The 23,651-nt window shown below is 52.0% G+C and overlaps 1 protein-coding gene across 3 annotated transcripts in view; it reads right to left on the bottom strand.

Annotated features, from left to right (window-relative positions):
- The window catches only part of CLMN (calmin), a 124,293-nt gene extending 104,322 nt beyond the window's left edge, over nucleotides 1–19,971 (bottom strand). For 2 of the 3 annotated variants that reach the window (XM_082384485.1, XM_082384486.1), the window contains exon 1: nucleotides 19,506–19,971. In XM_082384485.1, the coding sequence (XP_082240611.1) occupies nucleotides 19,506–19,587 (82 nt within the window). In that variant the 5' untranslated portion in view covers nucleotides 19,588–19,971. The remainder of the gene's footprint in view (nucleotides 1–19,505) is intronic. The other variant, XM_082384487.1, reaches the window with a different exon arrangement.
- Between the last annotated feature and the right edge of the window lie 3,680 nt (nucleotides 19,972–23,651).

Genomic DNA, 23,651 nt, shown 5'->3' with positions numbered 1-23,651 from the left:
AGGTGAAACAACTTGTCCAGGGCAGAGGGTGAAGCTGGAGCAGGTGAGTTTCTTTCCTGCGATGGAGTCAGAAGTCAGGCAGGAGACAGGATAAAAGCCCCCCCTAGAGAGTCAACCATAGGGCAAGGAAGTCAAAGGGGGCTTGGGGCTTAAAGACACTGCACAGGAAGACGAGAGATGCAGGCCCCAGAGTCTGCACATTGAAGCATTAAAAGGCTCTCAGAAATCGTAGTCTAACCTAGCCCTGCCGAGTCGAAATACAATGCAGGTCTCGCGTGTGATGTTACATTTTTTAGTAGCCATGTTGTAGAAGGTCCAGCGAAACAGGCAAAATTCATTTTAATAATATACTTTATTTAACCTACTATATCCAAAGTATTTTCATTTCAACATTAAACCAAAATATTTTCAAACTATTCATGTTTTACATTCTTTTTCCAAAAGTCTTCCAATTTTGTAAGTCTTTCCAATTTTCTTCTACATTTTACCCTCACAGCACATCTCAATCTGGACTAGACACAGCCTCAATAGGCACAGGTGACTGGTGGCTACCGTAGCGGGCAGCTCACCCCTCAGTTTACACTGCGGATACTGAGGTCCAAAGAGGTGACTGCATGAGGCCAGAGCCATGTGCTTGTTGATCGCAGTGCCTGACTCAGCTGGGGGATGAGGGTGGCTTAGCAGAAAGGACAACAGGTTTTGGAGCAAGAAATATCCAAAGCCAAATTCCGACCTGGCTGCTCACCAGCTGTGTGACCATGAACATTGTACTTGACCTCTCTGAGCCTCAATTCCCCTCCTCATACAGTTACAGTGAGAATTAAATATAAAATACCCAACAGAGTTCTTGGCACACAGTCGGTGTTCAACATGGAGACATGACAGTGATACAGGTGGTGAATATACTGCCTTCATCATCTGCATCTTCATCATCCCCAACCCAGAAAAATGAAGCTTGAAAGGAGCAGTCTGTCTCAGAGGCAGATCTGCCTGGACTGGGTCAGGGCAGGAAGAGGAAATGAGAGAGATGGGCGTGGCGAGAGGAGAGGACATACCCACAGGGCACCAGTACCACAGTGCCTGCTGCGCCCGAGGCACCCCAACTCTGGGAACCAGTGTGAGAGCTAACCCATGTTCTATCAGCGGTGGGGAGCCCCTCTTCAGAGCTGAGCCTATCTGAAAGCAAGTGATGGACTTCCCTGGTGGTCCAGTGGTTTAAGACTCCGTGCTTCCAAAGCAGGGGGCATGGGTTCGATCCCTGATCAGGGAATTAAGATCCCACATGCCACGCAGTGCAGCCAAAAAAAAAAAAAAAGAAAGAAAGCGAATCATAGACTTTTTGGTCCCTGTGATAATGGCCCAGCGCCCCGATCTATTGCTTCGTTGAATGGGAAAAATCCAGAAGCTCTACCTCTAACTCCAAAGACATCTTCACCCAGGGTGGGGCTCAAGGGTTCCGCACACGAGGTGCTCCAGACTGAATAGAGCCCCCAAGCCCCCCGCCCCGTCCCCTCCAGTCAGTAGAGCCGTGTCCATGAGCCATGCTCTTGCCCGCCTCAGCCTCTGGGTGAGCTGTCTCCTCTGCATGGAATGTCCCTCCCCCACTTCCGTCTGGCTAATTCCCATGTATCCTTCTCTTTTCAGCTTAAAATGTCACCTTGTCTGAAAGCCCTTCACGGCACCTGCTGCAGGGTTCCCTTGTTGGACGCTCTCACGACTGTCCGCCACCACAGTCATCATTATATCCTGGCGGGACTGCGGGGACCGATACCCTGCCATAGACCAGAGACGAGAGCTGTATCTCCCTGGAGCCTGGGAAAGCAGCTGGCACCAAGCAGGCACTCAACAAACATCTGCTGTAAGTGGCCGTTGAGTGAAGTTCACTCAAGAACCAGAAGGGCTCTGGTTGGTTTGACTTGGAGAGAAAAGAGGCAGTGTTTTGGAAAACAAATCAACGTTGCAGCATCTGCACCTAACGCATTAAGTAATTTTCCACGGAACAGTCCAAAGGGTCATGCATTGTTGCGTCACTTTGCTGGACTCTTCCAAGAACTGGTGAGGATTTGGTTATAATGGACACAATTCACAGAACAACTATTACATCAACCATTGATTTTCCAAGAGCCTCAAAGCTGGAGTTTCCTCTCAAAGAGTCTTTTGAGTGAGGGGCACACGTAGTTACCATAGCTCCTCTGTGTACGAGAGTGGAGATGGCTCTGTGGAAAAGCACAGCTTCCCCCTTTCATCTGCATACATGGTGCCCTGTTAGTACTCAAATGGGTGGTACCACTCCCGCAAGTGGAAGGAGATTTCGATCGTCACATGATTGGCATTTCTGTGGGCTCAACCAAGGATGCTAAACCTCCTGTAACACGTGGAACATCCCACCCAAGGAGGACCATCTGCTCCAAAACCCAATAGCAGCCCCCCAATACCTACACATTGTGGAATACTGGCCAGAGGCCAGCCCAGGCCATGCCTCCAGGGTGAAATGGCAGCAGAGAAAAAAATGAGTCCAAAAGGGCACTTCATTATTAATGAGGATCCACTAACACCGTCCCCTCTGGGCCCTTTTCCCACCCACCCAGGCTGGACCAGTCACCTTCTGAAGACTCCAGCACATTCCTGCCTCTGCACCTTGGCTTGTACCAACCTCCTCCCTCACCTAGAGAGCCAGCCCTGTCAACCTCCACCTAACCATCCTCAATCTCCACCCAACACAAGGTCCTGCTACACGGCCAGCACCTTGCTGGATGGCTCGGCCCCCATCATCTCGCCCACCTCCAAGGGACTCCAGGCCTCCAACTAGACAACTTACTTAGTGCTTGTCAACTACTGCCCTGTGGTCTCCATGACGTGATCCCTGAGTATAGACACCAAATCTGACCTCAATATATTGACTAAGTGATGGATTCATTCATGCCATTCAGTTGAACCCCTACCCAAACATCAACCACCATACCAACACAATTCCTCTTTTACTTTAAATTAAAAAAAAGAAACATTTATTCAAAAGGTCCTGATTAGTATCGGGCACTCAGCATTCACAGTTTCACTGAATCCTCCAAATAACCCCGGGAGGGCATTCCTGCGATTGAAGTCACATTACAGGTGGAAGAGATCAAAACTCCACAGGGACACGTAATTTGGCTAACGTCCTACAGCTACAAAGAGAAGGAGCTAAAATTCAAGTTCACCCCTGGTTTCCAACACCTCATTCTGCTGTAGACCAAGCAGGCTCTTCTTTCTCTGGTTTTGTTCTTATTGATCAACTGTGCTTACTCGATAAGGGCTGCGGGATAGAGGCATCATTTCAGGGGTTCTGGAGGGTCATGTATTGATTCGGTCTTTACTGGACTATTCAAAGGGTGTTTCCCCTGTGCTCCTCCTCCCAGGTAATCCAACCCACTCAAAAATCTAGACTATCAAGTCAAGTCAGCCTGGCAGTGTCTGATGGAGGCTCAGGCAGGATAATCTTTAATCTTGCCATGAAGAATAGCTTAACTTTCAAAGCCTGGCCCCAGCCAATTCTCCCCCAGGTAGCCTGTGGCTTTGGGCTTGGGACGGTTTTATAAAAGCAGGAAGGGTTCCAACATCAAATAATGTAGAAACCAAACAACCTGTTCCCTTCAGTGGTTTGGTTTTTGTCTCCCGAGGCACCAAGGCAACCCGTGGGCAGCAGAGGCTGCAGCTTTAAAACAAGAACAGCAAAAACAAGCGCATAAAGGTTAGCTCCAGGGTTCTGATTAAAACCCCACCTGTCAAGCTGAGAGGAGCTTTTAGCCCACTGATCAGGGTGTTGAGGCCTGGGGGAATCTCAGTGGCAAGTTCATGGGAGGAAGTCCTTCCACCCACCCAGATCCCTGACCCCCAGGCCTTGGGTCCCCAGCCCCAGGTAACCATAGTGTGTGGCTGGAAAAACAGCCATCAGGTGACTGAAGCCCTCCTGCTATTTTCCCGAGGTCTCCTGGTAACAAGTATTCAGCAGCGGGCTCTGGAAAACAGTCAAAAGGGAAGGGAACATGGCCAAGTCAAGCATCTTCACACTTGGAACCTTCAAGGCTAAGGTGAACGCAGCACCCGCCTGCCAGCTTCCTCCGCGGCTGTCCCGAGACACTTGGAAAGGTGAGGGAGTGACTTCTCAGAGAAGAGGACACACAGAACACGGGCTCTAACTCCAGTCCATCTGGAAACTCCACTAAAACCTAGAGTAAAGGGATCTTGTCTGTTGGATGTATTGTGTATATAGAATAGAAACCTTCCAGGATGGAAAGGATAGAAGGGGACACAGGGACAAATTCTGCAGGGTGGAGAGAAGACCAGCCTCTGATACCTGATTTACCAAACTCAAGAAATCTATATCCAAGTGGCAGCGAGAAAGGACAAAAACCAACCCAACGTACAACGCGGATGTCCCAAAGGTTCAGGAAAGAGTGGTGACAGGTATCTCTAGAAACGTGGTTGGGATGGAGGAATGCAAAAAGAGGATTAGAGGAAAGAACCAGACAGGCCCTGGTATCCCTTCCCACAAGTCTCCTAGCTGGGGACACCGTCCCTCCTCCATCGGGCACAAGACTGGAAGTTTATTCCCTGAAGAGGGTAAAACAGAAGGTCTTAGTGTGAATTGTACTCAAAACAGGCAGATTAAGTGATTTTACACATATTGGATGCAGAGGACCTCCTTGCCCTAAGCCCTCTTCCTTCTTTCAGCTCCCAGACCCCCAGCCCTTACCCCCGGCAGCTCGGCCTTCACCCTCCAGACAGGAGACTGTAAGACCCTTCCGTGGGGAGTCTGCCCACCCAGCAGGAAAGACTTAAAAATAGTGACATCGGGGTTCCCTGTGACACAACCCACAGGGCACCCATCAGAGGAGCTCTAGTCAAGGAGCCCTGCCCCCTGTGTTCAGCCTGCAGGATTCTTTTTAGTTCCCAACTCTTAAATATGAGTAGCCAACCAAGGACTGTGAATGACTCAGCCAGCTAAAGAAAGAAGTTTCTAATGTGAAAGCTCCACTCCAAACAAACGCAGTAAACAGAGGGAGAGGCAAAAGGAACACACACATTTCAGCACATCCACTGTGCATGGACAGCTCTCAACCCTCCCTGTGTAGTCTCTCCTGTAATCACTGCAGCTCTTGAGGCAGACATCAGTCTTATTATTCGCATTTTGCAGACGAGGTGTTTGAAGAATAATGAGATTAAATAACTTGCTCGAAGTCACAAAGCAAGGAAGTGGCAGAGGTGAGATTCAAACCAGGCCACGTGGCTCAGTGCTCTCAACCACTGCCTTTCAAAGCATCACCCCGGCCACCACTGTCCATCATCACTATTGTCAGTGTGGAAGAGAAGATTCTGGACTTCTCTTAAGAATAAGAAAGAGCTCTTCATGGGGGGTGGAGGGGGGGTGGTGGGATGAACTAGGAGATTGGGATTGACATGTAGACACTAATATGTACAAAATAGATAACTAATAAGAACGTGCTATATTAAAAAAAATTCAAAAAGAAAGAATAAGAGAGCTCTTGCAAATTAAAAATGTGGTAGATTAAAATATGGAGTATAAAATTGATGCAATCTCCCAGAAAGTAGAGCAAAAAAGCAAAAGGGATGGAAAATAGAAAAAGATAAGAAAATTGGAGGATTAGTCCAGGAGGACCAATATCCAAATACAAGGAGTTCTAGAAGATTAAAGAAAACCAAGGAGTAGAAACCATGATGGAATAATACAAGAAAATTTCCCAGACCCAAACGACATAGTTCCAGATGGAAGAGTCTCACTAAGAAGAGCTCAGCATGACAGATGAAAAGAGGCCAGCACCAAAGCTGGTCACCCTGACGTCTCAGGGCATTGGGGACAAAAAGAGGATTCTATAAGCTTCCAGAGAGAACAAAACAGGCCACACAAAGAGTCAAAAATGGCTTCACGCTTCTCAACTGCAACCCTGGAAGCCGGAAGGCAGTGGAGCAAGGCTTTCAATACTCGGAAGGAAAATGATTTCCAACCTTGAATTTGATGCCTAGCTAATCTAGCAATCAACAATTAGTGGAGGGACTTCCCTGGTGGTGAAGTGGTTAAGACTCCATACTCCCAATGCAGGGGGCCTGGGTTCAATCCCTGGTCAAGGAACTAGATCCCACATGCATGCCGCAACTAAGAGTTCATGTGCTACAACTAAGGAGCCGACGAACCGCAACTAAGACCCGGCGCAACCAAAAAAATAAATAAATATTTTTAAAAAAAGAGTTAGTGGAGAATAAGCTGATTTTTCCACGTGCAAGTTCTCAGAAAATTCATCCCCTAGGCACACCTTCTCAGGAAGGATGTGCTCCCGTATTCAAGGGACGAAGCCATACGAGGCAGACAGGAAATGGCAGATCTGACCCAGGAGAGAAGGGAACCACAGGTGATGGTGACAGAGGGAGCAGGTAACAGCCAGGTCCCAGGTTTGGGGGACAATGAGTCCAGACTGGAGACAGGTCAGAGGATCCTGAAGTGCTCGGGAAGAGGAAATGGAGAGAATTTACCTGATACATCCAAACAACGTGAGGGGCTGTCCAGAACACTAACAGAGACTTTGAGGAAGAATTTAAGCACATAAGCCAGCAACAATAGACAATTTTTAACTCCAAGGAAACCAGAAAGTACAGCAGGAGAGGGGATCATAATTTACTCCACGACGAAGCTCTGAATCTCACTGATCTAGTAGGAACAGTGTAAACCCCAATTACTGATCTTACCAAAATTATGATGACAATATACCAGGAAGTTGGGAGGACAGGAAAGAGCTGAGGTTAAAGGAGGTAAAAAGGAGACCCACGTCCTTACCTTCCATAGTAGGAAATAGGAGCCTAGAACCAAAAACTCAAGACAAAGGAATACATGCATGTTATTTACAGACATGGAAGAAAATACCAAAATCATCCGCTAAAACAGGGGTCCCCAACCCCTGGGCCACAGACCGGTGCTGGTCTGCAGCCTGTTAGGAACCGGGCAGCACAGCAGGAGGTGAGTGGCAGGCAAGCGAGCGAAGCTTCATCTGCCGCCCCCCATCGCTCGCAGTACCGCCTGAACCATATCCCCCCACCTACCCCACCCCCACCCCGGTCCGTGGGAAAATTGTCTTCCACGAAACCAGTCCCTGGTACCAAAAAGGCTGTGGACTGCTGCACTAAAATAATTTGCAAGCGATTGCCTCTGGAAAAGAGGGCAACAAGGGGGAACCATTGTTTTTCATATAAACCTTGGAGAACTATAGTCTCATACGACTTGGAAAAGGCAAGGGAGAGGGAAACTGACATTGATGAAGACATGTGACATCACCGAATGTTCTCACAACTAAGAGAAGTTGGGTTTATCCCCCTCTTCACCAAAAAGATATTGTCAGGCTCAGACTATCTACAGCTAGGCAATACTAAAAAGAGGCTAAAACTTAGACCCCAGTTCTGCCAGATCCCAGAATCTACACTTTCCTTTTGAGTCTCCATTCATATATTCAACCAATATGAATTGAGCACACACTGAGCCTGGGACAGGAGGCTAGGCCCTAGGACACAGTGGTGGACAGGACAGGACAGGCCCCAGGGACCGATCCAATGAGCCTTCTGGTCTACCAGGGCAAACCAACAGTCAACAAGCCACCACTAATAACAAATCCAAGTGCAGCAGTGCCCACCCTGGGTGGTCACAACCTATCAAGGGTAACACTTGTCTGGTTCCTGGCCTCCCCCTCTGCCAGCCCATCATTGGTCCTGTGGCATCATGGCACCTCATCCCCCCACTGCCCCACAAGTGAGTCATCACATGCCACTACTTAGCTCTTGCCCATAACACTTCCGGGAACTCAAGAGGCCATCACCCAGGCCTGCCACCACACTGCCACCCAGGTTCAAGGCCCTCAGCTTTGATTTGGAAGGTATCATGTTTCGTTTTGTTTTAGATCAGAGTCAGGCTCAAAGGCCAGACTGGTTCTCCAAGGGAGAGCGCCACACACACAGTCCCTTGTGTACATGAAGGGAAAGTGAATAACCTTGCACAGACCAGCCTCAGCAAGTGCTGGTGGGTATGCAGGTCCAAAGTCCCAGAGACCAGAGTGCGGAAGGAAACCTCAGACTGCTGCTCACTAGCTGTGGGACAGGGCAAAGTGGTTGAACTCCGCTGGGCCTCAGTGTCTGCATCTGTAGAGTGGGGCTATGACACCAGCCTCAGAGGGTTCCAGGAGAATGAAAATGATGTAATGGGGATGACTGTGCTTTATAATCTGCCATGGCCATAGTACGGCCCAGGATGAGGATGGCAGGCTGGTTTCCCACGGCTGCCTCCAGTCACTTCTGCCATAATTCAAGGTTACAAGGATTTCGTCTTCTCAACCTCTGAAAAGGGGATCCTTGTCCCTGCAATTCCCAGATCTGCCCCTGGGAATCACTAGTCAGGAATCATCAGTTAGGAATTTAGACTTGACTTTGTCCCAGTGTGAGGAGCGTGGTATGTACGTGACTATAAACAGCAGAGTCACCGAGCCCACTCTGATAAGAAGCAATACCCGAGGCTGGCTGACTGCTTGCCAAACAGCCTTTAGCCTGGCCCAGCTTTCTTCCTGGGTTGCAAATCAAGTGCCCCGTCCACAGCCAGCGGGGCCTTGAGCCAGGGCTCATCAAGTCTCTCCCCTCCCCCAAGTCCACATCGCATCAGTCTCCCCTCTTAACATCCCCTCCCCGCAACTTACCCCCTCTTCCCAGACTTGGTTCTGATTCCCGGTTCTACCGCTTACTAGCTCAGTAGCTTGGCACTCACGACACCCTTGCTCAGCCTCAGTTTCTGGGGGGATAGATAATAATGCCCACCACAGGGGTTATTTGGAAGATGCGGTGCAGGATCCAGCAAGGGGTCAACCCCCATCCCCCAGACTCCCCATAATCACAACATCAATGCCCTATAACCAATTAAGACAACCCCTGACTTAGCTGATTTTTATAGAACCTGTACTCTATATTATACATTTTACGACAGCAATGCCCCAAATTCTCTTTAGTCACTCAAGCTGCGTCTTGGCTAAATCACCCTGACAAGGAAGGGGCCGAGCTACAGCACAGGGGAGCCTTTTAGCTACACTGCCATCTTCATTGTACCACGTGTTTGGGGAGTTACTGGAACATTCGATTGCAATTCATCCTTGTGTTATAAAAATAAGTAGAAAGAGAAAAAATGGAAGTGTCATTATCAATGATCACTATTGGTTTCATAAACAATACCATGGAGCCGATGGAACCAGAGCAATGAAGGTTATGGGGTGACCTTCAACTAAGCAGAGAGGGGAAGTTCAGGAAAATAAATGAAATAACAGAAGTACAGTATGATGTCATTCAACCATACTTAAACAGTGAGGCATGATTAGGGTTTTCCTTCCATCCTCTGGGAATTTAAGTTCCTCATAATTGTATGTTTAATGCTTGATGTAATGTAGCCAAAAATCAGGAACTGCATATCAGCCAATCCTCTAATGATGCTCTCTTGTTTTCTGAATAGACTTTGATATTTCACATGAGATAGAAGAATGTTTATCCAAAATATTCCAGACTTGACTCACTCGGGGTTATCAGCATTTCCAGAGTTCATGTATCTCAACTCTAAAACAACACAAGGATTAGAACAGAGATGTTATTGATGCCGGAGCGTGTTGAATCCCAGGGTCCACACAACAAGGTATGTACCTGGAGGCTGCTGTGACATCACCCTCTTCCTGCTGGACCATCCACACCGCCAGGGCCACAGGACATAGGCCACAGGGCCAGCCCATGACGTCGTCCCCTGGTTATTCACAGCCCGGTGTGTATCTCAGATCACAGCACTGCTGCATTTGGACCTCTGGGCGGAGAGTCTCTGTAGGCCCAGGCAGGCTCCCTCTCTTGTCCGCTCAAGTCCTGCCCTGCTGCCCTTGGTCAGGCAGCCTTCCCAGGTTCCACAACCGAGCAGCGCCAACCCTGTGACCAGAGCCCAGGTCTCTGCACTCCTGGCTCAAACTCAGCTCAGCGCCACCACCCTGGGTGTCCATCACACTCCCACAGAACCTAAAGGGTACTCCAGGTGTGCAAATGTCCCCCAGATGTGTCTCTTCCAGGAAAAAGGAGAAGGCTTGATAAGCCACTTGTAATTCATTCATGTATCAGTTTCCTGTTGCTGCTGTCACCAATTACCACATTCTTAGAGGTTTAAAACAACACAAATTTGGGCTTCCCTGGTGGCGCAGTGGTTGAGAATCTGCCTGCCAATGCAGGGGACATGGGTTCGAGCCCTGGTCTGGGAAGATCCCACATGCCGCGGAGCAGCTGGGCCCGTGAGCCACAACTACTGAGCCTGCGCATCTGGAGCCTGTGCTCCGCAACAAGAGAGGCCGTGATAGTGAGAGGCCCGCGCATCGCGATGAAGAGTGGTCCCCGCTTGCTGCAACTAGAGAAAGCCCTCGCACAGAAACGAAGACCCAACACAGCCATAAATAAATAAATAAAATTAAAAAAAAAAAAAACACAAATTTATTATCTTACAGTTCTGGAGGTAAGGGGTCCACAATGGGTTTGACAGGCTAACATCAAAATTATCAGCGGGACTGTGTTCCTTGAGGCCCGAGGAAAATAATCCATTTCCTTCTCTTTTCCAGCTCCTAGAGGCTGCCTGCATTCCGTGGCTCACGGCTCCTTCCAGCAATGGCATCGCTATGACCTCTGCTTCCATCAACATATCTCCTCTCCGACCCTCTTGCCTCCCTCTTATAAGGATGCTTGTGATTGATGGGACCCACCTGGATAACCTGGGATCATCTCAAGATCCTATACTTAATCACATCTGCAAAGTCCCTCTTACCTAGGAAGATAACACATTCCCAGGTTCTGGGGATTAGGATGTGGATAGTTAGGATTAGGATAGTTCAGCCGACAATAGTTTGGCAAACAGTTCTGGTGACCTACCCCGTGTTGGGGGCTGGCGGGACAAAAATGCATGCACTCCTCTAGGGACCTACTCAGGGCTGGGCGGCAGGATGTCCAGGGGAGGTGGCTGTGAATTCCCCCGAGGCGGGGTATAGGGAGGCTGCCGTAGGTGCGGCCACGGTCATTCTCTGCAGAAGGAGCCATGCAGACAAAGGTACAGGGATGAGAAAGGAGTGGTTTGTGGGATAAACAGGATGATTTCCGGGTGCAGCTGGTTGATTCCAGAAAGGACAGAAGTGAGGGTGCCCAGAACATACAGCAGGGTTTCTGCTTGAGGGCAAAGAGGAGTCTGGGGAGAGGACGGACTTGGCGAGGGAAAGACTTCCGGATCTCAGGGCTGAAGCGGGACCCGGGAAGCTGGAGGCAGGAAAACAGTGGTCCTAGCAACTGACCAGGGGAAGGTTCACAAAAGCAGGCAAGAAAGGAAAGGTGTAGATGAGAGAGACGCTTGAGGATGCGGGAGGTGAGGGAGGGGCCCGTGGAGGAGCCCATCCGAGGGCTAACTTATTTCACCACCAAACTGTCGGGCCATCTCTGTGCCCTCTCCCCACCTCGCCCCAGTTCCCAGCGAGAAGGCCACAGAACGCTGCTGCTTTTTAAGTATGTCATACCATAGAAGATTAAAAATAGTTTAAAAGGGATATAAATATTGCAAAGGCTCCTGCCTACTTGGAGGGCCCCCCAGGAGGGGGAAGCAGGAGTGGGGCATGACGTCATCAGATCCCCAATGTCTTCCAGTTAGATCCCCCAGTTCTGCAGGAGCTGCTTGACACCAGAATGACTCCAGGGATTCTGCAAAAGTCCCCAAATCCTCCCTGGCTTTTCCTGGTCCTCGGGGCTTTGGACCGTCACCTCCAAGAAGCAGTCAAGGGGAATGCAGCTGCGTGGGTCCTCTGGGACCCACCCCCCTGCACTGGCCCCCCCCAACCCTGGCTGCAATCCCACCAGAGAGGCCCCTCCCAAACCCCTACCACACTCCCCTACCCCCTGGTTCCACACTGCCTGCCTTTGGGATTACAGGTTTTTCCAGGCCTGCCTTTGGGATTACAGGTTTTTCCAGGCCACCACCCTTAAGGCTGCATCACGCCTCCCCTCCCCCCACACTCCTGGCTGCACACACCTTGGCATCCTCAGTCCTAAGATGCTCATCTTAGCCTCATGATGCCCGTGTCCGCTGTGTTCTAGGGACTCCCAGAGTGTCCCATCCATCCCTCCATCCCAGCTCCCAGCATTACCGGGAGGACTCAATAACTATTATTTGAACAAATGGCCAGGCTTCCAGTGGGGAAGCCCATTTCTAAAGCGGGCACAGAACCCACTCCAGGCGTGCATCAGCCCTCTGCAAAGAAGGCTGGGCTGTTACACATGCAGCGACCATTCACAAACATCTCCTACTGGTCATGTGCCCCAAGTCTGGGTCTAGAATACAAGGTCCCTGCCACCCCACAGGAGGCTCTCTGGATTCCCACATTCCAAATGGGCCAGAGAGTAAATACTTTTGGTTTCGTGGGTCTCCTCTGTCACAACTACTCAATTGCCATTGTAAGTGCAAAAGCAGCCCTGGATAATATGCAATCAAATGGGCATGGCTGTGTTCCAATAAAACTTTATTCCCCAAAACAGGTAGCCGGCTGGATCTAGCCTTCAGACCGTACGTAGTTCACCAATCCCTGCTCTGATAGGAAAAAAAAATTAATAAAAGCGAAGCAGACAGACTAGTGAGGGAAAAAAACTGTGAAAGACTCTTTCAAGCCACACTTGTGATTTTTGATGCTGCCTCTAATTCCTTCTGTGACTGACACAATCCACCACTGTTTTAAAAAATAAGAGGTGCGGGGAGGGGGTGGGGGAAATAAGAAAAGGTTTCTATGGGAACCGGGAGTTTACTTTTAATGGTTCAACCACTAAAAAGAGAATTGCTTTCTTTTTCTCTCTTCCCCTCTCAAGCGGAGCAGGCGTGACCTCTGGCTTGTTGGGCAGGACTATGCCAGTGCCTCAGCTGTTCCAGGCAAAAATTAAATGCCAGAGTGTTCCCCAGGTCCGGGAGGGCGGTTAACGTAATCTGGGCCTCTTGGGCAAAGGGTTGTTTCCCCAGAGCGCTGGATCTGCTCAGAAGCCTCACCTCACCCCGCGGGACTGCTCTGATGGAGGAGTCAAGGTCAACCACGACCGTGGCCACTAACAAGGGATTCAGGGAGAAACCTCTTCCGGGGTCTGCCCTCTGGATGGAGGGCTTCCCTCTCACGGCTGACAAGCCCTTTCGGTGAGGGGCTTCTGTTTTACCTGGTCTCGAACGTTCCTCAGCACAAATGTGCATGCGCAGGACGTGCCCCCCTCTGCCCAGTTTGCCAGGACCGTGGGCAGGTCCCCAAACCTCCCCGAGGGCACCTTCAACTCTGCCCAGCTGGTTCAGAGTAGGTGTCCCAGGCCTTTCCTGGGCTCTTCATAGAAACCATAATTAATCAGCCAAGAATAAACCAAGAAGGTACATCATTTACCCACATGTACTTTTACAACAGAGCTCAGGAACTGCGACCTTTTCTACACGGAACCCTTAGTGGTAGTGAGTCTCCTGCACCTGGCAGTGAAAAGAATTCAGGAACGCAGGCAGCTGTGCTCAGCGGTGCCCAGAGCTACACGACGGCCACCCACCCATGTGTTCCAGGGGCTGGGATGACGATGGCTTTACGTGGGCATCTCTGTCCAGGTCCCATCCTCCTTACACCACCTTCGGCGGGGGTGGGCCATGTGAGCCCCTGAGAGTCCAACCCTCTCCTTTTGCAGATGTGAAAACTGAGGCACAGGGAGGGGAAGAGATTTCCCAGGATCCCACAGCAAGTCAGCAGCAAAGCCAGGACCCAGACCCAGGCCTTCAGCTGCCCTGTCCTGGCTGTGTCTTCCCCAGCTGCTCAAATGCTCCACCTGGAAAGGCTGCTCGAGAAGAATCCACACCCGGAGGGAGGGATGCAGCCAGGGCTGGAACACAGCCTTCTGTGGGCAAAATCCAGAGTTAACTCAAAGCCAGTGACCTGACTCCAGCTGGGGGGCTGAAAGCAATGTTCTACATGCTGACTCATCCTTTAGAACCAAGCACACAGCCCCTGGGCTGGGCCCTAATGGGAAGCAAGTTCTTGGAGGACGGTGAAACCTCTGAATTTGATTTTCTTTGGTTTTTATACAGAAACCTCCAGCAGCTTGCTGTGCTGTGCTCTTGGAAGAGCTGAGGGAGACAGAAGCAGGAAAGATTCCCTCTCAGCTGGATAACTTTGACCACGGCGACATCCCTAATCCCGTGGCTGTCTGCACAGGAGGTCTAGAGGTTTGGAGATAAGAATCTAAGGACTGGGAGGGGAGGGTACTGGGTGCGGGGAGTGGGAGGGGAGGCTGGTGTGGCATCTCGAACCAGACCCCAGAGGGCCTCGCCCGTCAGGCAAAGGGGCTTGGACTTGACCCAGTAAACCAGTGCAGCCTGACCTTTCTTACATGCCGGCATTCGTGGGCATGATGCTATTAGTGCGGGGTGAACAGGAGCTGCCCTGGGCCCGCAGGTTGGCCGTGGAGACCCGCTGAAGGCATTAGCAGGGACGTGTGTTGGTGGCTGGGTGGTGGGTGGCTTGAAGGAGGTGACACGAGGCCCGGAGCCATAAAGAGGTCATTGCGGAGTCTGGGCAGGCGTGAGGAGGGCCTGGGCTGGGCCTGGGCCGGTGGAAGGAAAGGAGGAAGTGGGTAACAAGGCAAGGGCCCATCTTGAGCACGCAGGCACAGTCCTGCCCCTGAGCCTGCCTTCAGGAGATCCCAGCCACCTTCCTGCCTACCGGGTTGTGCAGCACAGAACTCATGCAGTCAAGTTTCTGCTCTGCCCTCGAGGTCTGGTTCCAATGCCCCCACTCTGAGAGGCCCTCCCAGCTCCCAACCCTGAGGCTACCAGCTCCTTCACCCGTGCCGCCTTTGCCCAAGATTTACAGAGCCAGTGGGATGAGAAAGGCAGCTTACTCTGCCCCAGGTTCAAAGCCCAGCTCCACTTACAAGCCCATGACCCTGGGCAAGTCATTCTACCTCTCCACTTCTGAAACAGCCTCAAAGGCTTGCAGAAAGCATTAAACACAGCAGTTTGCGCCGTGCCTGGCACGCAGGCTGCTGGAAGTCGGGTTCACTGTTACTACCTCTGTTTGGCAGTCAATTCCAAGTGCCCTGAGTCACAGTTTCTGTTTGCTAACCCTGGGTGGTACCGCTTCCCAAGAACTTCTGACTGAGGGAGACGCTGAGGCAGAGGGGGAGGGAGGCTGTTCAGGGAGCGCCGGACACCCCTACCTAGCTGGCTGCCCCAGAGGTGCAGTGGGAAAGCCTTATGTGTGCCCAGCCTAATCTAACTCCGTCCACCTCCAACTCTGGCCAAGTCGCTCGGAACAATGAGGTCAAAGTTCACAGCATCAGACCCAGCAGGCGCCAGAGCAACAGGAGACGGTCCCGAACTGAACGGACGTCTGTGCTGCCAGAAGCAGAAAATCCCAACCCCGGTCTGGCCGGGTGCCGTGATGGCTTCACGCTCCTTCAAGGCAGGGACAAGAACCAAGTCTGCATTCCCTGGTGTCTGCACGATGCTAGATGCTTGGCACATGTTTGCTAAGCTCAGCAGAGAAGGACTGTGAATCCTGGGGGTGGTGGAGGCTCCCTACAGAAACGGGAGCGTCTTCCAAACCCTGGCCTGACACCTGCCTTGGACCAAGAGTCAGGGGAGCCCGGAACTGGTGGAGCATTCAGCTGGACCCTCAGGCCAAGTCAAAGAGGGAGCGGGGCAGTCAAGCAGCCTTGCCATCGGAAGGGCACCGGAGCCCCTGCCGCCCACAGCCCGGCTGAGAACTAAGGCACAGACCTGAAGCGCCGCCTCCAACCTCAGCTCTACCCCATGAGGCTCCAAGGAGGTGGGGGCCACCGGGCGGAGGCTGTCCACATCCCGCAATTCCACATTCTCCCCTCCGAAAAGGTCAACGGCTGGGCCGCCCCCGTTTCCTTGCGAAGGACCCTGTGAGGGTGGCACAGGCAGCTTCGCCCACATGGCCATCCATGCTCCCTGCCAGGGAGTCCTTCATTTACAGACACTTTTATGAGCCATCGAAGTGAGCACATCAAGAGGACTTCATGTGCCCATGTGTCAGGTACAGCGAGTTGTCACAGCCCTCCTGGGAGAGGCCACGCTTTCTGCCCTGCTCCCCCCGACCTGGGGGATGGTCTGGTGACAGCACAGTCATATTTGCATGGATTCCACAATCCTACAGGGCCACAGACAAAAGCCTGATGGAGGCTGGGGATCCGCCTCAGTCCCTATGATGGCAGATTTGTGAAATTCCCCTGTACCCAGCGTCCCATCACCACGACAACTGCTTCTACCTGTGCTCGCGAAAGAAGCACAGAGTTTGAAAAACAACCCTTCTGCCTGGACTCCTGACTACCACCCATGCCGAGTTCAGATGAACAAGGCCCCCCACCCATGGCCCACATGTCACCCAGATACGTCCAGGGCCGGCCAACACCCACCAGCTGGTTTGGGCAGACGTCCTAAGCATGGCGAGGGCTGCCTTCTGGACCCAGCCCTTTGGCTGGACTTCCTGAGCACCACAGAGACAAGGAGAGAAAATGGTTGTTTAGCATCCTTAAGAGACGGGGATGCCAAGGGAAAGATGGAGAGAGACAAGACAGATTCCTGGCCCACCGCCTCTCCTAGCCCCTCCTCAGCGACGCTGGGCAGCAACTCCACAGCGCCCGCCGGGACTGACAGCTCCATCCACTGAGGACAGCCCCCAGCTGCAAACCACCCAAACGCCCCTCACCAAAGAACAGATGAACAAACTGTGGTACATCCATATGATGGAAGAGTCCTCGGCGAAAACAAGGAACTATGGACAGCCAGGATCTAGGGCTGGGAGCGAGACTGACACAGATGCTGGGCACTAGGGGCCGTTAGCAGGTAATGAAAGTGTTCCCCAACTGCATTGTTGGGATGTTTGCACAACTCTGCAGAGTTACTAAAAATCATTGAATTATAAACTTAAAGCAGGTTGAATTTTACAATATGTAAAACTGCCTCAGTAGTTTTATAAAAACTCTCTTAAAAAAGGAGCTACTGATACAAGCAAGAAAGTGGATGAATCGCACCAACATAATGTGGAGCAAAAAAAGACCATTTCAAAAGAGTATATATACTGTGCTATTCAATTTTATAAGAAGTTCTAGAGGCAAAACTACAGCAATAAAGATAAAAATAGTAGCTGCTTTGTTGGAGGGGGGGAGTGGGAAGGGAGACAAAGCATCCATCCGGGGTACTAGAAAACTTCTACATCTTGATCTAGGCAGTGGTTACACAGGTGTATCCATACATAAAAATGTGTTGGGTTTGTACTTGAGATTAATGCATATTTTATATACATGTACATAATCATTAATATACATAAAGTTTAAAAGTTTATTTTTTTTAAACGGCAAAGCCCATTGATGTTCAAATTGCCATTGGCAATTGCCTAAAAGTGAGGACAGTTCACTGGGAGCTGAGAGAGAGGAGCCCACTCAGTGAACTCCTACCCAACCCTCAAGACCCATTTCAAATTGTCCCCATTGAGTGAAGCCTTCTCTCACTGTTCCAGGTGTAACTAGCTGCTCATATTGTTAAACATCCCTTCACAAAAGTCGATCTCCTTTTTACCGAGAGTTGAGGAGTGCAGGAAGTTGTTGCACCAAGAATTGGTTCGTATGTGCTTAATAAACACCCACTGATTGCCTAAGACACACACACACACACACACACACACAAAACCTGACAGCCCAAACCAGATGCCATCTCAGCAAAAGATACTAACACCCACCCCCAAAATAGGATGTCAGTTCTCAGGCAACAGGACCCAGACGTGAGGCTTATCGAAAAAGATCATTTTCAGCATCTCCAGCTCAATCCTCCTTGCTTTACACAAATCACAGCAGAAAAAATCAGGGGAGCCCAGAGCAAACTCAGTTTCCAGTGTCCAGTGCACTAGGCTCCCCTCCTCCCCACTGCAGGTCACCTCTGCCTGCACTGTCCTTGCCCAGCCTAGGGGTGGATCAGGCCATGTGGGCTCCCAGGAAACATTTTATCAGGTGTAATGTTTAAACTTGACTGCCTAGTCACCCCCCAAGACTGCACCCTGCCCTCTGGGGCTCTCTGCCCTCCAGCAGTAAAGGCAGGGCACCTGCTTGGGATGAGAGGGGGGACCCACCGCCCCACCCCCTCTCTGCCCAGGCCTCCCAGCTCTCTCTGAGCTGCCCCCTGACCCTGCAATCTCTAGAAGCCCAAGCCCGCAGAGGAAGCTTCTAAACTTCCCTGTCCAGGTCTATGTGGGTGAAGAGAGGCGGAAGGTGGAACTCTGTCCAGTTCTGCAAAGTCCACATATGAAAAGAGAGAGGCTGGAAGTACACCTCCATGAAAAGCGGCTTTCTTCGTGTGTGTGTGGGGGGGGGGGGTGGGGGTGCATGGGTTATGGGGTGATTGTTGGTGAATTTTTTCCTTTAAATATGTTTGTGCTTTCTAAGTTTCCACAATGAACAAACTCCTCTGGAAGATAGATTCGTTTCATCTGTGGCGGGAGACCCCCTACCACCACCAGCCCTTGTCAGACCTGCCGGCTCCCGAGCGTGTCTTTCACCTTGTCCCAAGGCAGACGCAGGTCCCAGCGTCCCGCGCCGGCGGGCAGGCCTCTCGCCCTTACCGCACCCTCCCACCCCCGCCCCGGTGACCCCCGGGCCAGGGGAGGGGCAGCTCCCCGAACAAAGAGGCCGCCTGACCCCACCGATCCGTGCCTCTGACCTCTTTCTCCCACGTCCACCCCAAGGCGCCGCGCCCCATTCAGTTCCCCTAGCCCCGGAGGTACTTAGGAATTGTGCGAACTCAGACACACACACGCACACACACGCACACACACACACACACACACACGCACACACACGCACACACACACGCAACCTCACTTTCTCCTCCCCTCCCTGACCTGGGCCGCGCGCGCACACACACACACACACGCACGCACACACACACACGCGCACACACACACACACACACACACACACACACACGCACACACGCAATCTCACTTTCTCCTCCCCTCCCTGACCTGGCCCGCCGCCCCCAAGGGCCCAAGTACAAACTTCTCCAAACTCGCAGCTGCGGCTGGAGGGGGAATCGTGACGCCCCCCCCCCCGCAAGCAAATGGGATGCTCCCCCCCGACACACACACACACACACACACACACACACACACACACACACACACACGTGTGCCTCCCCGCCCCCTGGGCCACTGTTCATTTGGCCGGGGCGGCAATGCCGGGGTTTGGGGGAGGGAGTCTCGACCCCCTTCCCCTCCGTAAGTGACAGGACCCGGTCAGGACTGGGCAAGGGGCGGCGCGGGTCGGAGCTTCCTCGGTGGGGGTTGGGGGAGCCGCTCCCGGGGCTCCGGGCTCCCCCGATCCGCGCCCCTCTCCGGGGAGGCTCGGCGCGTTACCTTGAAGGTTCTGGACTCGGATGTCGCTGATCTGTCCGATGAGCTCCTCGCGCTGGAACCAGTCCCATTCGTGCGCAGCCATGAAGCGCGGGCAGCAGGGCCGGGGCGCCGGGGCCGGGCGCGGGCGGCGGGCGCGGAGAGCCGGGCGGGCGGGCGTGCAAGCGGCACGCACCCGGCGAGGGCGCCGCGGAGCCGGAGGAGCGCGGGCGCGGGCGGGGCGCGGGCGGGGCGGGCGCGCGGTCGAGCCGCCCCCGCCGCGGGCGGGCAGCGGGCAGCGGACGGGCGCGGGGCGCCTGGCTCGCGCTCACTCCCCCATCCGAGGGCGGGGGCCCCGGGGGGCGAGGGGGAGGGGCGGGGAGGGAGGCTGGACTCCGGCTGGTTTCTTTTTTTTTTTTTTCCGGGGTGTCTGTTGCTTGGATTGTTTGGTTGCAGACGGGTTGGTAATGAGGCGCGGGGTCCCGGCCCTCCGATTGTGATGTCTCAGGGGGCGGTGAGCCGGGTGACGCAACCCGGGGTGAGCCCGCGGGTCCCGGTACCCGGGTGGGATGGCCCGCCCCGGGGGGGGGGGCCCGCCCCCTCTCACCCTTACTCCCAGCTCCTCCTCCCACCCCAGCCCCGTCCCAGATAGGAACCTGACACCCACACCCTTCTACCCCAGGTCCTCTGCCCCAGCACAACTGGGGGAGGCAGCACCCTGCGGAGGGGGGGGGGATCCCCCAAGCCGTGCCCATCCTCCCCCAGGACACCTACCGGCATCGGGAGGGACTGGGTAGGGGGCCAACGAGTGTGGAGATGATGTTGGGGGGATTCGCTCGTTTGTCTCCAGATTGGGCACTCGTGGAGAGAAAGACTTCTTTCCTGGGTCTGGATATTGGGAACCTTTTCCCCGGGGATCCAGTCCAGAGATGACCCCAGATTCTGGGGAGGAGGGAGAAGCAGCTGACACCCCGGGAGCTAGGGTACCCCATGGAGTCCAAGTGAATCTTGGAAGTGACCCTGAATCTCCAAGTGACCCTCTCTGGGCCTTTACTGAAAGTGAAAAATGAGTATGGGCCTTTCCGGTGGGGTGTATTTGTGTGTGTGTGTGTGTGTGTGTGTGTGTGTGTGTGTGTTTCTTCACTGTTTCTTTTGAGTCTTGAGAGTTCCAGGATCTTATCTTATTTGGTGCTCACAACTCATACCTTAGGCAGAGTTCTTTACTGGTTTTTAAAACACATAAAAAAGGAGGCTTTGGAGTCCTGGAATTTGCCGAAGGCTGAAGTATGAGCTAGGGACGTGAGGTCCCAGCCCCCAGCTCAGTACTCTGACCCTTTCCAGAAAACAAATACCGACACACACACACAGACAGAGAGAGGAGAGGAGAATGGCTTATATATGAGATATTCCAAGAGAGAAAAAACGGGCAGGGCTCAGTGAGCATTTATGTACATGGGCCGTGTTCATCGTTGCCGTATTCGTGGTACTGAAATACTGGAAACCCAGATGGCCTACTTCCTAATTAACAAATAACTAAGGAGCCCCCGCTAATGGACAGACCCTGTGCCTTTGAGGCATGGCCCTAAGTTGAAGAAGTCTTACCTCAGGCAAATTCCTGGGACCAGTGGACTGCCAACAAACAAAGAAACCAGACAACTGCAAACAGAAGTGAGTTCAAGGGAAAAATCCTCTTGGGATAAGTAATTGGGATGGGGAGAGGGGTCGGCGAAGTTCTGAAGACTGACCTTGGAGCTGAGCCTGAAGGATGAAGGGAACCACCACTGCGACAGCAGTTCGGGCAGGGGGTCAGTGGAGACATCCCCGTGTCACAGCCAGGGACATGGCTGCCCGCGTGCACTACCTCTGCCGTAGGGGGCATTTATCCAGAGGGCGAACGGGAATCTGCTGTCAGGGTGCGGAGCTCTAGCTTGCTTTTTGCTTTCTCCTTGTTCTCCATTTGCCAAGTTTCCCACCACGAGCACATATTTTTACAATCAGGCAGAAAACCAATACGTTCTCTTTTAACCTCTGGAGGCCCTTTCCAGGAGTTCCCAGCCTGCCCCAGCTCACCTCATCTGCGGGTCTGGGAGCACAGTGGAGGCCCCATGACGCCAATGGGGACCCACGGGTGTCTGAACACATGCCCCCAGGCTGAGGCTGGTGCTGCCTTCTCCCCGATTTGATTTAAAAGTGCATGGTCATTTCACACTCCAGGGGGCAGGGTCTGCTTCAGTGTCTGCAGAGTAGGGTGCTAGAAGCCAAACCGTACCTAATTTTGCCCCATCGGCTAGCCATCTCCTGTTTTTACACTTCAATTTATTTTGCATAATTGTTATGGGCTGAAGTTGGGCGGAAAGTCATATTCTTTTCCAAGTAAAGAACCAAGAGAATCAATCCTTCCTTGACCTTAAGATCTCAGGGAACAGAAGGCTTTAAACAAGCGGTGTGGATGTTAGCTGCAGGGATGGACCATTTTTCATGATACAACGATGTCTGTTCCTGTGAATGAGATGCTGCATCTTTGGGGAATATTGCATAGGTGGCAACAACTCCCCTGGCAGGGAGGGGCCCCAGTCACCATTGATGGAGTCCCAACTGTGCACTGGATGTTGGATCACCAGCCCAAAGAACTTCCTTCTTTGCATCAAAATGGAAAGAGTTTTAGGTGGTTTTGAAAGTGGGATGGGAGCCTGAGTCAGCCCTGAGCGTGAGGCTGGCCGCTACAAGGTACTTGAATAGTCATTGAACCAATGTGTCAATATCAGCGCTCTACCCTTCAGTGTCTTCGGACTCTGGTCCTCCCCGACTGGTCCCTGTGCCACCTCCTTGGCCATCAATCCTGGTTTTACACTTTCTGACCACGTACGGCAGGTCATGGCCACACCCGGTCACCTCCAGGCTTTTACTCATTCTCCTCCCTCTGAAATGCCCTTTCCCTTCCCTGTTCCCTGCCCTTCACCTTTACCTAGATTACTCCTGTACAATTATGTTTACTTGATGGGTACCCCCCCCCTCCCATTAACTGTGAACTACTTGAGACCAAGAGCTGTGTCTCATTAATTTCTCTAGTTGAGCACTTAGCACAGTGCCTGGCACAGAGACAGGTCTCGATATTGAGTGAATGGATGAATAAATGACTAATTATTGGCCTGAACTCAGAAAGCCGGGACCAAATGACGAACAGTTGACCCCCCCCCCCCAAGTCCTGGGCCCAAGCAAACTTCTGGGGAGGCGATCAAAAAATGTTCGTATATTGGTAATGGGCAAAACCCATGCTACTGGGCACCAGGCAAGTACCACACTGTGAAATGTCCCTTCCTTCCTCAGGCCTGTGCAGCCTCCCGGGTCTGGAGTTCTGTCTGGGAGAGAGGGCCTTGTGACTTCCAAGGGGGATTTGGTTATTTGCCCTCTTGCATGAATTAACAGTACTATTTTTCTTTTGCACTTTTATTTTGGAGAAGGAAAAGTACTCTGCCTGAAGGCTTGGCTTCCCGGGAGTTTCCAGAAACGGATTTTCTAGAAATTGCCCAATTCTGCTAGAATCCTTGTCATTGTTTAAAACTGACTTCTGCCAAGGGAAGGGAAAAGAATTGCAGAGAATCCCTGGTCTGAACCTCAGAGATCATCAAACCCAACATCCCTGCCCACGTAAGGACTTTGAAACATCTGGCGCAGTGATCTTCCTGTCTCTGCTAGTGGAGACTGATGACTTCACGCAGATCATCTGGACAGATGGTTTACATCACCACACCCACAACCCCACTGGGAAAGAAGACAAACAACAAAGATAACCCTGGTGGACCCTCCCAACCACTTCCAGGGGAGGAGTGTGTTGGCGACATCCTATAGTGGGAAGCTGTTTTCTCTGGTCACTGTCATGGCCCCGTTTGTGCGCACAGCCCTTTAGGGTTTGGACAGTCCTTTCTCAACCAGAGCTAATCTGGTCTTCACAGTGACCTTGTTAGGCCAGCTAGGCAGGGATCATTTTTAGATGAGGCTTAAAACTGCTTAGTAACCTGTCCAAAATCACAGAGTAAGGCAAAACCAGACTTTGTCCTGTAGCCCTCACTGCCCAATCACATCAATCCCAAATGCCTATGCCTTGTCATGTTTATATAACATTTTAAAAATCATAGCTCCATGAAAGCCATAGCACTTGTCAGCATAGGG

Source organism: Balaenoptera borealis (genome assembly GCF_965194805.1).
Source record: "Balaenoptera borealis genome assembly, chromosome: 3".
Taxonomy (NCBI): Eukaryota; Metazoa; Chordata; class Mammalia; order Artiodactyla; family Balaenopteridae; genus Balaenoptera; species Balaenoptera borealis.
Note: the sequence above shows the minus strand (reverse complement) of the source record. Positions and strands in the feature narration are given on the sequence as shown.